At 42.7% G+C, this 13,313-nt stretch overlaps 1 protein-coding gene across 4 annotated transcripts; it reads left to right on the top strand.

The window, feature by feature from the left end:
- Positions 1 to 230: 230 nt before the first annotated feature.
- prrx1b (paired related homeobox 1b) lies at positions 231 to 10,644 on the top strand. 4 transcript variants are annotated; one of them, XR_011695729.1, is made up of 5 exons: positions 231 to 848; positions 5,423 to 5,598; positions 7,954 to 8,159; positions 9,380 to 9,445; positions 9,670 to 9,715. XR_011695729.1 is itself a non-coding variant. In XM_071528722.1 (5 exons), the coding sequence occupies exons 1-5, from the start codon at positions 602 to 604 to the stop codon at positions 9,800 to 9,802; spliced, it is 804 nt and encodes a 267-aa protein (XP_071384823.1). In that variant the 5' UTR covers positions 231 to 601; the 3' UTR covers positions 9,803 to 10,644. The 4 variants fall into 4 exon arrangements, 3 of the variants coding, with proteins under 3 accessions (XP_071384823.1, XP_071384825.1, XP_071384826.1); XM_071528722.1 differs by having other exon boundaries at positions 7,954 to 8,135; positions 9,670 to 10,644; XM_071528724.1 differs by lacking the exon at positions 9,380 to 9,445 and having other exon boundaries at positions 7,954 to 8,135; positions 9,670 to 10,644.
- Positions 10,645 to 13,313: the final 2,669 nt, after the last annotated feature.

Genomic DNA, 13,313 nt, shown 5'->3' with positions numbered 1-13,313 from the left:
GAGAGAGAGACTCACTAACAAAAAGGGCTATAGCCTGGAGGTGCGGCGGTAACGTCCTGCCTCCCTGCGCCTAGCTGCCGCTGAGCAAGCTTTACGCACACACGGAGCTGTGCGCATCTGGTCGGCATCAGCAACAGCGCTCTTCCTGCTAAAGTCAGTCAGATGCGACCGTGACTCAACCAGAGTGGGAAGAAGTTGGGCAGAGAGAGAGAGAGAGAGAGAGAGAGAGAGAGAGAGAGAGAGAGAGAGAGAGAGAGAGAGAGAGCGAGCTCTTCTTAGCGGACTTCCTTGAAAACACACACACACAGCACAGGACGAGGCTGTTTTATATGGTGATCTATGTTGTTGTCGACGCGCACAGCTGGATGGATTGGCTAGGTTTTTGATCGGGAAAAGCAGACGAGGAGAAAACTTTGCTGAAGTTTGTTTATACCCGCCACGGCAGATCTGGATGTGAACAGATCCGCTTTTTGCCTGGAAGAACCGAGGTTTTCTCCGGCTGCTTTTGGAGGCGCTATTCCTGCGTTCTGCATGCAAGGATCTATCTGGCTCGCTTATTATTATTACCGCTCCGTTTTTTCCACTGTTTCCTATTTGCGTCATGACTTCTAGCTATGCACATGTAATGGACAGGCAAGCATCGATATCAAATCGCCTGGAGAGTCCGATTACGTCTAACCTGGAAAACCTGCAAGCCAAAAAGAACTTCTCGGTCAGCCACCTGTTGGATCTGGAAGAGGCCGGGGAAATGGTCGGGACCCAGGCGGACGAGAGCGTCGGAGAGGCGGGGAGGAGTATGCTGGAGTCCCCAGGGCTGACCAGCGGGAGCGACACAACTCAGCAGGAGAGTAAGTGAAAAGCAGATCGACTAGAGCCATGCACTCTGCCTGGGACGAAAAACGTGAGCAAACTTTATTGCACAGAAATGATCAAAAACAGGGTTTAATTCTTGTGCTTAAAACATACTTATAATTCATCAGTGTAGGCTGGTCTGTTTTTGGGGTGTGTGCGTGGGCCTCTGTGGAAAACCGCATATGGTTATCAGGGAAAATAGGCTTGAACTCTGAAAAATACTCCAATTTTTACACAAATGTAGTTATAATGACAGGGTGAAAGCTAAACTCATTTGTTTTCATTATGCTCTGGCGTGTCTCCGTCTGCAGAGTGGAGCTCTGTTGAAACTAGCGCGCATGGAAGGAATCCTTAGTGAGTTTTGGCAATGCATCATTCCTGACGGCCTCCCCTAAAAATGCCCATTAATTTACCATTAACACTTTGATGTCAGTGAGGTATGGCGATGTTGGTGGATATGGTCAGTGAAGCAACCTTACAAGTCAAACTCTTGCAGTAATAAATCTCTGCTACGGGCGTCAATTGGGCATGGCAAGGTATGTGGCACATGCTTAAGTGACTCCACATTTGATCTTGTAGTTTTGATCATTTTATTGAAGGGCAAAGATCAAGTAAGAGATGCCAGAAATTTATTTGGAAGCTTCTTAAAAATAAGTCACATCAAGGGAGCATTCAGGACCAATGTTCCCTCTAAGCTATATGCGTCTCTGCAAGATAGTTTGGTGACCCACGTCTAATAATTTATGACACTGACAAATAATAATATCCGTGTCAGTCATCAGTCACTGCTTCATTTGTCCGCAGAAATTAGGTCGATGTACGCGGGTTTCAAAGTTTTGGTGGCAGTTGATATGAGATGCCAGGACTTTGCGTTATCTAAGAGTTTAGTAGTGAAATGACCTCGACACTGTCCAGTGAAATGTCCACTGATGGGACAGCCTGAAAATGTGGAAAATCTTACTTTGAACTTTCTTTTCAAAAAGTGCGATAGGGTGCATGGAAGTAAAACTTGGATACACCCCAGTAAAAGCAAAAAAACACTGCTTGCCCACTCAGGCGCACCGTTGAGAGAGTAAATAAACCCGTCAGCTCCCTCCTCCTCTTATATTCAAAGAGCCATTTGGAGAGGTTGACAGAAACGTTATAGGCTTTAATGAGTGTTATTGTTATTTTTACGGGTAAAAACCGGACCGGGGTGAGAAATATGCAAGAGGAAGTGGCCAGGTCACGTCGTTAATTCACGGTTATTTTCGCTTGTCAAACAGTTTCAGAATATTCAAGCATAATCATTTGTCATAATTATCCGTGTCTCCTCGGTCCAACAATTAAGGAATCAAATAGCAACACCTCATTAGATCTCTTTGTCAAGAGCGGACTTCACCACCAAAGGCCATTAATCATTCTGTTATGGTCTGCTCTAAACAAACAAATAAGTTGCGGCAGATCGGTTGGCTGAATAGAAACAGTAATTTTCAAAGTTGATGGCATAATATCGAGGAAACCGTCCAATATACGCTTATTAGCAGATTTTTGAAAGATCTAGGGAGAAAGTATGCCAAGTGTTGGCCCCTAGTCATGCAAACATCTTTCATTTCTCAGTTTACTGACAGAAACGTGCAAGCAATAGTTGGTGAATAACCTCGGGCATTTTTATTCTACGAATAACCTACAAGGATATAATGTCGACCTATTTACAAACATCAATGAAATTATGTATCAAAATAAATTCGAAAAATGAATATCTTTTTTAAGCAAATATTAACCGATTCTCACATTTGTTATTTTTTGGCGGAAACCTTTACAAAGCAGTTACGTTAGGATTAATTACATTCAGCGCTACTTAAAGCCAAGGCCCATCTGAAACTTTCACTGATAGCTGGTAATGAGGTAAGCCTAATTACACGTGCTGGCAACACTTGAAGTTGGAGGATGCGAATGGCTTTGGTTTGCAGTTTTATATCTCACCCCAGGCCTAATTAAAAGGTTTCCATGGCTGAACCGCTGCACAGTCACTGCAATACTATTAAAATAAACGTTTACATAAATACGAGATTTTTTCCTCTTTTGCCTTTTGCACCGACATTTTGATTTTATTTATGCATCCTTGCCACGGAAAAAATGCGGTGAAAACACTTGAAGAATAAAAATAAAAACACATAAAGAAGATTGACAATTGGAATTTTCACTATATTGACATTACTGAAAAGGTAAGGTATTATCACAATTTAATATTTTCAAATGACCCATTATTTCTAAATATAGGCCTATTTTAAAATAAAAACTTCAGACTTGCATAGCCTATGTACCTACTTTAAGATACATTTCATGCCATAATTTAATTGTGTTAAAAAACAAAACAAAAACATCGTGGCTTGCTTGCAGGGGCAGCCTTTAGCCTACAGGCCTATCAGCTGTCCCTAAAAGTGCCTTCTGAAACTTCCCCTAAAATATCGAAACTTCTCCTAAAGTGAGAAACAGTCGCACTGTGAACTAATTCAATATTTTTACTGTTTTCTGCACTTAATGTGTAGGCTACTTTACGCTTCTCAATTCTAAATTGCCTGTAGGATATTTAAGCAGATAAAATCGTAAGTTAGATACACTGAACACCGTGAGGGTGTGCCATCGAAAAGCCTAAATGTCCCAATATTCATACTAGGCCTATAGTCATATTTTAAATATTAGACTCCATGTAAGCTTCGCATTTGTCTTGGGATTTCATAGTCTTTCGTGTCACTGACAGTAAGGAAGACTCCAGCCTCCTGTTCAACCAAACCAGTCTAACTTCAAGGAAGTGATGTTTTTATGGCCGTAGTTGCTTCATCTGAATGCAACGTCATCATAGACAGCAGGACTGACTACATACGTGATGATTTTCTCTTTTCTTATAAATGTCTTTTTGGGAAACTATGCGCGGTCACTGGTTAGCCATGTGTTGTTGGCATATGTATTTAAAGCCAGAGTTTATTGCGGAAGCACTGAGTATTTTTTTTTTTCAAGAATAACATTTTACATGTCATCCTCTTTTTCAAACCCGTCAAATCCACCAAAGTGACTTTATAACTCTCGAAACTGAAAGGCCGTCTTGGGGCTGCTTGCAGTGATTCTAAGTCTCAGCGCAACACGGAGAGCAAGTGAGAGATAAAGTAGAGAAAGATTGTATTTGAGCACCAGTGATGTCATTGTAAAATGTGACCTGCTGTTGGTGATCGTCATAAGGAAAACAATCACCAATAGAAACAAAAATGACTGAGGCCTATACTTCAGAAAAACTTGTTTTTTCTCCTTAAATTACCATACCTTTATATAACTTATGTCAGTTTAATACTGCTTACTATTAAGTATATTACACATTTCCATCCTTAAGATTTATGTCCGTTTTTAGAGGTGGATAAACTATATTCTGCAATTTAAAAACTGGGTAAAATGAGTTTAGGTGGGTTTACCCTCAGCTACACCCCTAGCTGGGGCTGAAAGGAGGGCCTCTCTCTCATTAAGCAACATGGTGACAACAAACAGACCCTGTGTTGACACATGGGAGGACAACACAGTGCACAGTGCATGCACTCGATGACAGTAGGAGCATGAGTGAGACACTGAGGAATAGGAATGAAGTGTGTTTCTGCGTCTGTGCGCTCCTGAGTGTGTTTCCATACAGGCATGTGAGCGTTTGCATGTGTTTATGTGTGTGTGTGCACATGGTACTGTGTATGTGTGTCTGTGGGTGTAATTATTGCGTACAGGCAGGCACATGCATGAGCTCAGTCTTCGTTTTCCATGTGAATAGAAAGTGTTATTTTGTGGTCTTGTGTAAGCCGCTGGGCAGAGCGTGGCACCAGTACTGCCAGTTAGGAGTCTGATTCCCACTGGGGTCAGTCATGCTAAAAATGTGTACAGTACACTTATGGTACAGTAAGATGCTTTGGATGTAAGCCCCCTCCAAAATGGCATATATATATATATAATATACATATATATAACTGCTATAAAAAGGTTATTATATTGTGAAATGATTCCATCTGTATATATTTATGTAGAGTTGCTAAAATTCATATTTTTTAGATGAACATATTACCAAGAAGTAAATGTCTCATTTTTTTTCCAGCTCACAGTTTACTCCCTGACATTTATCACTTTTTCTATTGCAACTATTGTTTTCATCTAATTTCTGCAAAAAGGTTCTGCATGTAATAAAGCCCCAGTACGGCGCTAGAGACGTCAGCTCCAAATAACAGCCGGCATCACCCACAGCTTGAGTGCACGCAGCTCTATTTATTATTAAAATTTGATGTGTTTGACATGGTGCCTATGCGGAAATGCTTCAAAAATTGCAGATGTACATACATAAAACCTCTCCTTTGCTTTCGTCCGCCCCCTGTGAAGAAAATGTGTATGCGTGTGTGTAGCTGAGAGGCCGCGGCTGTAACTTTGTAAGCCAAAACATCGCCCTTGGCAGGGAGATATTAAGCGCTAGATGTTTGGTTTCACATGTGGGAGAAAACTGGGTTCCAATCCGGCCTTGTGTTACACATAAAGCTTATGTTACACCTTCTTCTTCTTTTCCCCGTAGATGAGCAGATGAACACGGAGGAGAAGAAGAAGAGGAAGCAGCGCAGGAACAGGACCACCTTCAACAGTAGCCAGCTCCAGGCTCTGGAGAGGGTGTTTGAGAGAACACACTACCCCGATGCCTTCGTCAGAGAGGACCTGGCCCGCAGAGTCAACCTCACCGAGGCCAGAGTGCAGGTACGGACTGACCCAGCACCCAGCCCAAACCTTGGTCCTTCAAGTTGATGTTTTTCTTTTGATTTCACCTGAATTGTTAATCTGCACAGTCGTCAAAGTCCTGCGTAGTTCTAATGATATTACAAACCACACAACCCTTTTCAAACCCTTTTTATAACATCAAAAATGCATAGTCATCACCCTGCAAATAATGCTGTTTTTCTTGAAGTTTTTAAGGATTTAATGTTTTCCTCTGATTTATTAGGGCAGTACCTTTTTGTCAGAAGGTACAACCTCAGTGACAAAGCCTTTTATCTGAAAGTGAACCATAAAACTCAAAGCAAAAGCAAAGTGCTAAGTAGGTAGAGATCTATGGGCATTACACTGTAAAACGGTTGATTTTAAACTCCTTCATCCCAGGGCCGCAAAAACAGATGGGTATATTGCTAATATAGATTCGAAAATCATCTTATTGCATTGCCTGGTAAATAAAATAAAATAAAATAAAATAGTTCCTGATCTTTCTGGGACCCCTTGGGAAACCCTCAAGGACTCCTTGGAGTCCTCAGACCTCACTTTGAAAATAAGTGTTATAAAATATTCATTAACCTTTTATTTGAGAGCAGCAGAGACAGAGACTTGGTGTGTTAAAAGTTTTACACTGCTCCTCTTTATAGCATGAGACTAATTGGAGTACATGCAGTCACACAACGTGTGTTTTCCAGGAAAACACACTATTCTACTCTTCTACCATGGCATGCAATTTTTCCACATCTTTAAGTGTATTAGCTGTTAGGCTAATAGATTTAGTTAATAATAGTAATGAGTGGCTAATAATGATGAGGTCCTATTTGCATGTTTACAATTAATTCTAAGCAATATGCAGTCTCAGAGGGATTCAGGAGGACAACTCATAGAAAGACCAAGGAATAGGAATTGATCTCCAGTCGGTGTGTTTTCATCGTATGTTGTCCACCACGCAACGCAGCACCTCAGTATTGGAGATTGCTTTTATCAAATTTACACAACCTTTTAAATTATTTCTGATCACCCATTGTTTGTAAACAATTTGCAAACCCTGACTAAGGGACTGGATTTGATCAGAAAGTGTATGTAATTATGTATTATTGGTTTTCAGATTGGTGGTAAAAATGCAAGTGTGCAACATATGAGGATTGCTTCACGTAAAACAGTAGCATAATATGATTCTTTGACTGGCTAAATGACTGCTGTTACATACCCAAATATAGTGAGCCAAATAACCAAGGATATGGGTTTTATATTTTGACGCAATTGATATTTTCACAATCATTTATTTTGGTGAAATCGACTGTTGTACAAGCTTAAAAATAATGCTACATTTTCCCCACTTTTAGTCAGTGCAACATTTATATTCAATGTAGTACATTCAAAAAATTCAATAAAATAAAACGCATGTTGCACTTATTAAACAATCATAAGAATGACACATGTATGACATATGAAATTGAATATATCTAACATTTCACGACCCCTTTCACCATAGGCCACACTGAGAATATTTTTACTGTAGGGAGAGTGAGAGGGAAAGAGGAAATAGTGTTGGGGAGCGAGAAGGAGAGAGAGGGAGAGAGAGAGAGAGAGAGAGAGAGAGAAAGGCAGCACATCTGTGATTAATGTGTACCAGAGAGCGATGCAGAAATCCTTTGATAAAAGAGACTTTGGGCTCATTCCTGAGGCTGTGCGTAACCGGACACTGTGCCTCCCTGAGCCCCCGTGCGCCCAGAGCATTTAATAATGGATTTGATTTCACAGCGAGGAACAACATTAGCACCCCCAGTCATCTCATCATCCGTTTAGCAGGAGGAGAGAGTTTGTGTGTGTGTTTTGGGGGCGAAAGGAAGAGGGAGGGGGGGTTTGCTGTTTGTACTGATGAGTGGTGGATGGTGGAGTGTTGCGTAGATAAAGGATGTGTGTGTGAGTTTGTGAGTGTGTGTGTGTGTGTTCGTGTGTTCATGCATATGTACACATGTATTTAAAGCCACTGGACAGTAGTCCTCTACTGGGACAAGAGATACAGTACAGGATATTTCAGAGAAAGACGTTTCTTTAATTCAGGAGCGGAATTTAAAATCCAAACAGCCTATGAATTTATGAATTTGCAGCCTATGAATTTTGAACAAGAAGTGAAAAGCAATTCTCCACCATTCTATAGGTAAAATTGGTCTATATGTAAAATGTATTAGATAAATTAAGGGTTGACTAAATCTTACAAAATTATTTAATGATTGACTAGCATTATAATTACATTTCGTTTTTTTTTCCTCTGGTTCTTTATCATGCGACAATATTCACGCTCTATTTTCTATTTTTTGTCTTCTTGGTTTTATCCTCCAGGTTTGGTTTCAGAATAGAAGAGCTAAGTTCCGCCGGAACGAGCGCGCCATGCTGGCCAGCAAAAACGCCTCGCTCCTCAAATCCTACTCAGGCGATGTGACGGCAGTGGAGCAGCCCATCGTACCACGTCCCGCACCCCGCCCAAATGACTACCTATCCTGGGGCAGTGCCGCTCCGTACAGGTAGAGTCCCCTCTCATCACTATGGTATGCCTATCTTCCTACCTCTCATCCCCACTGACATTTTTAATAACACGCCCTCTCCTTTTTTATGTGCTTGCTGCGCTGCTTCTTCACCGCCAAGCCAAATGTAGGCTAGACACAGCAGGGAGAGATATGTGATATTTGATGGCCTCCACTGTCTCTGTCTACCTCTTGTTCCCGTGTCAATTTTCCTTGCTTTCTGCCGCAGAATATCAAACTCCATAACTGTCTGAAATTGAAAAAGCCCAGGAGGTTTTTGTGCATATGCTGACACCACAATAACCACATTTTAACCCCACCGTAACATCACCCCCTAACCTCAACCCCTGATACACACACACACACACACACACACACACACAAAGGCCCACATACACGCCCCACCTTTACCAGCGCTGACCCTGGCAGGGCTCGCTGTTATTGTTTCATTTCCTCTCCACACATCTGTCCTCCTCCTCTCCTACCTGTGCAGAACTCCTCATATTCACTCTAACCCCATCTTTATCGCGCTCTGATCCACCTGGATTCAATGAAACTGTCACTGCATCTGACCTTGGTTTTGATAAGCTACAGTCCAGTTGGTTTAGAGTCCGATGTATATTTGAAGTATATGCTCGGAGAAGCATGGCTGTGTTTGTTAGAGTGTAGCGGGTACTTTCTTCCTTTCCTGTCTCTCCAGCTAATCACATACTTTGATGTTGATGTTTTTCGATAACTATATTGCATAAATGATGGACATGGCTTGTAAAGGACTATGCATATCTAACCCCAGACCAATTGCGTTTTATCAAAACAAGCCTTTTCTTGCCTTTTCTCCCCTTGCTTCGCTCTGTCAGCATGGGAGGGGTGGGGCGGGATCCTGTGACCCTCCTGACGAGGTGATAATGTGAAAACAAACCGTATTAAATCCACTGTTGACCCCCGTGACCCTCTCTGCTATACTATATCAGATAATGAACACTAGAGAAACGCAGGCTCTACTGGGCAACATTTTTTGTGACTCTGGTTACATTGGTCATGATTTACAGTAATCCTCCCTTATGAAACCGAGTATAAAATGTCGGACCCTGCGGCCGCGGTCAAAAGCTTCCAGTTGAACCTCAGTGAGTGCTTTGGCTGGGTGCTATGCAGTGGGAAATCTCTTAACCAGAAATAATGCTATCTGGAACACACTAATGTGGTGCTAACACTTACACTGCTATTCACTGTATATTATTCTTAAGCTGGTATCCAATGCCGGAGGGAGGGCCAATGCGAGTGCCACAGAAAATGCTGCCCTCAGAAAACAAGTACGCTTTCACTTTACTACATTTAGTGCTTTTTTGTGTGAAGAATTTTTGCGTTATGAGTCTTAAAGTCAAACTGAGTTAAAATCCATCTTTGCACATTGATGAATGAATACCTGCCTTCTCCTGTTCATATTTCCACAGCTGCAGCTCATGCAGAGCTTAGGCTTGGTGACAGTTACAGGTGAGCTAACCTTTTCCCTCTTTGCCATTCTCTTGTCTCTCAGCGCCATGGCCACTTACCCGCCCACCTGCTCCAATACCAATACATCCCAGGGAATGAACATGGCCAACAGCATCGCCAACCTGCGGCTCAAAGCCAAGGAGTACAGCTTGAACCAGGTGCCCACGGTCAACTGAGGGGGCAGCGGGGGGAGAGAGAGGCTTTGAACGGAGGGGCTGGGGCTCGCGCAGGAAGGGAGGGGACCCTCTCCACTGCTGGACCCCCGCAGACACACACTGTCTCTGGGATGATCATCGTCTCACACGCCCCTGCCACCTACCACGGGATCCGATCGCGAAGCCTCCTCTCCTGTCTGGAGCAGCCTCGCTAGCCATGGCACACACTTCCTTTATATGCAAAGTGCCCCTTAACGTTTGATGTTGGACACCGAGTGATGGAAGGCTTTTTCCAAGCCGCCTTTTTTCTCCTGAGCGTCGCTGAACTCTTGTGTGTACAAAAGACATCTAGGTTGGATGCCGTAGCCGAATAGCTGAGTAGTTTTACATTTTGATTGTGATACGGACTGAAAAGGAGGGCGAGTTTCTCAAAGCCTTTTACCGGAGAGCTTGTTCTCATACCCTTGACTCAGTCAGTGCCCTATCAAGAGTTTACGTTAAAGACCGCCGTGCCTTGTCTGAGAGACTCATGTATGGACTACTTGGAATTCCCTTTCTCCCAATGGCTGTGGTGCTGGATAGAGTTAGAACACCAAAACTGGGATCAACAACTCTTTTTAATCAACAACAACCAAAACAACAAGGACTTCCTCATCCATGTAAAGTGGGGGTTAATAACATTTATGCATTTTTTTAAAAGATAGTTTTGTGTTTCACATTTCTTTCCATGTTATACCACTGACAAGCAAACATTTTCAACGCATTTTGATTCATGTAATAGTCCAGTATACAGGAAAGGCTAATGTATTTCTGAATCCAAAACCAGTAGATTCTCTTAATTTCCTATGATATCCTTTATTTGTAACAGAAAAACTTGTATATTAATAAAATGCATTTCAAGCAATGCAATGCCACGGTGTCCAATTCACAAGGTTGATGAGATCAATCGAGTATAAGATGACAAATGGCATCTTACACATGAGGGCAAAATAGATCTATTTTCACAGTTTTGGAATATTTTCCAAATTTTTAGAAAGATCAATCAAAGCCTAAAATATCTAATTTTATCACAGAACAATGAAGTGAATGGAAGGGTTCATAGGTATGATTGTATTCTCATGCAAACTCTCAGCTTCGAGTGAATCTTTACTGTTGGAAGATGTAAATCATCATAACAAAAATATGCGATTGCTGCAATACAGTCCATCTTGACATTAAATTATATTTGAAAAACTATATAAAAAAGTAAGTTTATAGTTCAGACCGTTTGGAAAGCAAAATGATCTTGGAAGTTGTGCAAGCACCATAAAAGAGAGATTTACAACTCGAGGACAGATTCTCCTTCAGAGAAAGCAACTCTGGAAATCCCAAGCTGTTCCCGCGCTGCGTTTTTCTCCTGATTACCACAACCTGAAATTTCCATCTTAAAAACAGGATATTTATGAGCAGGGAAATCCTCTCCTTAATATGGAGGGCCCCTGGGCCTCGTTTAACTCCGCGGCTGTCATACAAGGTGTTTCTTCTCCGTGGCCCCTCATAACCTGCCGTCAACAAACACATGTTGACACAGTCCTCGCCCTGCACACCCTGCCGTAAAACTGGGGTCGTTTGAAATTGCAGTTGTATTGTCCAGTGTGGTGCTGCTTAGTTTTTTTTATAGGACTTTAAGTGAAATTGCTCGATGGGAGTTTTCATGTAGAAACTCACTCAGTTTTGGGTAGTGTATCCTGGGGCAAGGTCAGCCTCGTTGTTAGTTAGCGGGTCAGCATGGGAGTGAGACCGATATAGAGAAAGCGCTGCAGTAGCAGGACACTATTCAGGGATGTGACTTTTCCGGTTTTTCCGACGTCTATGCCACATTAAAAAAGGGGAGATTCCTGTTTCCCCCACTTTTCAGCCCTGTTTTATTTTCTGCTGTTGCTTTGTTTTCCTGATCGCTGATCCCTGACTGTGGTATGCCCAGTGTCAGACCCCTGTCCCTCTCTCCCCTGCCAGGCGCCCAGGCTCACCTTTCACGGCCAGGGCCTGGGCCTGACCTGAAGTGATTCCAGATGTGGAGATCTCTTTGACCCCCCCCGCCCTACGCCCTCCAACCTCCCCCACCCCCCCACCTCCCTCCCTCTTCACCCTCCTCCACCCATCCTCCACCCCTTTTTCGCCCCAGGCCCTGGCCACTCCATCAGGGCTGACAGCGTCCCCTCGGACAGCGTCTCTCTCTCCGCCTGAGCACATGACATACAAGGCAGCTCCCCCCACACCCCCCACACCCCCCGCCCCCCTCAGCAGCACATCTGGAGCTCATTACAGAGGAGACAGTAAGAGAGAGGGAGGGGTGGGGAGTCTGCGTGCAGTGTGTGTATGTGTAAGAGAGCGGGAAAGAGAGAGAGCATTTCTTAACCCTTCTCCTAAAACATCCACCTTTTTTCTGTCTTTTATCCATTTTGTCTTTGTTTTTTTTTTGCTCTCTCTTTTTTTCCCCCCCAACTTTTGCTTTTCACCCTTCTCCTTTGGTTTCTGCCCCTCCCTCTCTCGCCTGTTCGCTGTCCCGCGGCAGTATTCTTTGTCCCGCTGTCAGTGCCACATGATCACAAATACTTTATTAATGAGTGGTTTTGGAAAGAGCTTAGTGCAAAAAATCTCTGAGCAGAGCAGTCTGAGTGAAATACTGCACAGCTGTTAACAGTGTGTGGTTTGGGTGAACAACCAAAAGAATGTCCCGAGATGTGGACTTTCCACGCAAAGTCAAGTTGACTGAGAGGTTGCACTGTTTGTGTGATTAAGTCACTATTATTACACACTTTCATAAACACAGATGCAGCCTAGAATACACCCTCTGTTGGATTGTAAAGGAAACATAATTAACTTCATGCTGCCATCTCAAGGTTAACATTGATGACCATATGCACTGTACTTGCATCGCCAAAGAGTCAGTTTTTAAGGAACTGAGAAAAACTGCTTTTACCCATAAAAAAGGCTGTACATGTATTTTGGGCCCTAACGTCATCGAACACTCTTAGAACCTAAAGGGCCATGCAAACCTTACTGATTTTGGAGAAAAAAACGAAATATTAAACACACCAAAATTGGAATTAAATTGTTTTCTCTTGACAGCAGCAATGGGGTGAATGGTAGTTCGGCATTTTGATGGATGCTGGCCATTCCTATTCGATCACGTAAGCTCTGTTTCCCTATTTCGATTTGATTCTGGAACATTTTACTCAAAATGACAGAAGTTTCACAGAGAGGCAGAAGGGCAGGAACTCGGTGTAAGCCGAAATGTCACATAACTTTCTATGTTGCATGTAACACGGTAACAAAGATAGTTTTTGTCTCGTCTTGGAGGAAGTTAATTACGGTGTGATAAACATTTGGGCTTGGCTAAATGACTGTTGTGGCCTTGCTGGTGCTGGATGAATTAGCATTTTAATTTCCTTGGCCCTGGTTAGGTCCACCAGGGCAACAACCAAAACAACAATTATGGTAACTGACATGATGTGTGTTCCAAGACATCGTCACCATATAATCATCGTCA

This window comes from Centroberyx affinis, unplaced genomic scaffold, assembly GCF_046629955.1.
Source record: "Centroberyx affinis isolate AG114_WGS23_722 - 3 ecotype Tasmania unplaced genomic scaffold, CSIRO-AGI_Caff_v1 ptg001715l_1, whole genome shotgun sequence".
Classification (NCBI taxonomy): Eukaryota; Metazoa; Chordata; class Actinopteri; order Beryciformes; family Berycidae; genus Centroberyx; species Centroberyx affinis.
This window is presented reverse-complemented; position numbering and strand designations above follow the sequence as displayed.

Bases quoted from the DNA above. Each gene is read 5' to 3' on its own strand.
- prrx1b (XM_071528722.1), top strand. From the start codon at position 602: ATGACTTCTAGCTATGCACATGTAATGGACAGGCAAGCATCGATATCA. The intron at 849-5,422 runs GTAAGTGAAAAG...TTTTCCCCGTAG, and splicing joins CGACACAACTCAGCAGGAGA to ATGAGCAGATGAACACGGAG. The intron at 8,136-9,379 runs GTAGAGTCCCCT...ATTATTCTTAAG, and splicing joins GGCAGTGCCGCTCCGTACAG to CTGGTATCCAATGCCGGAGG.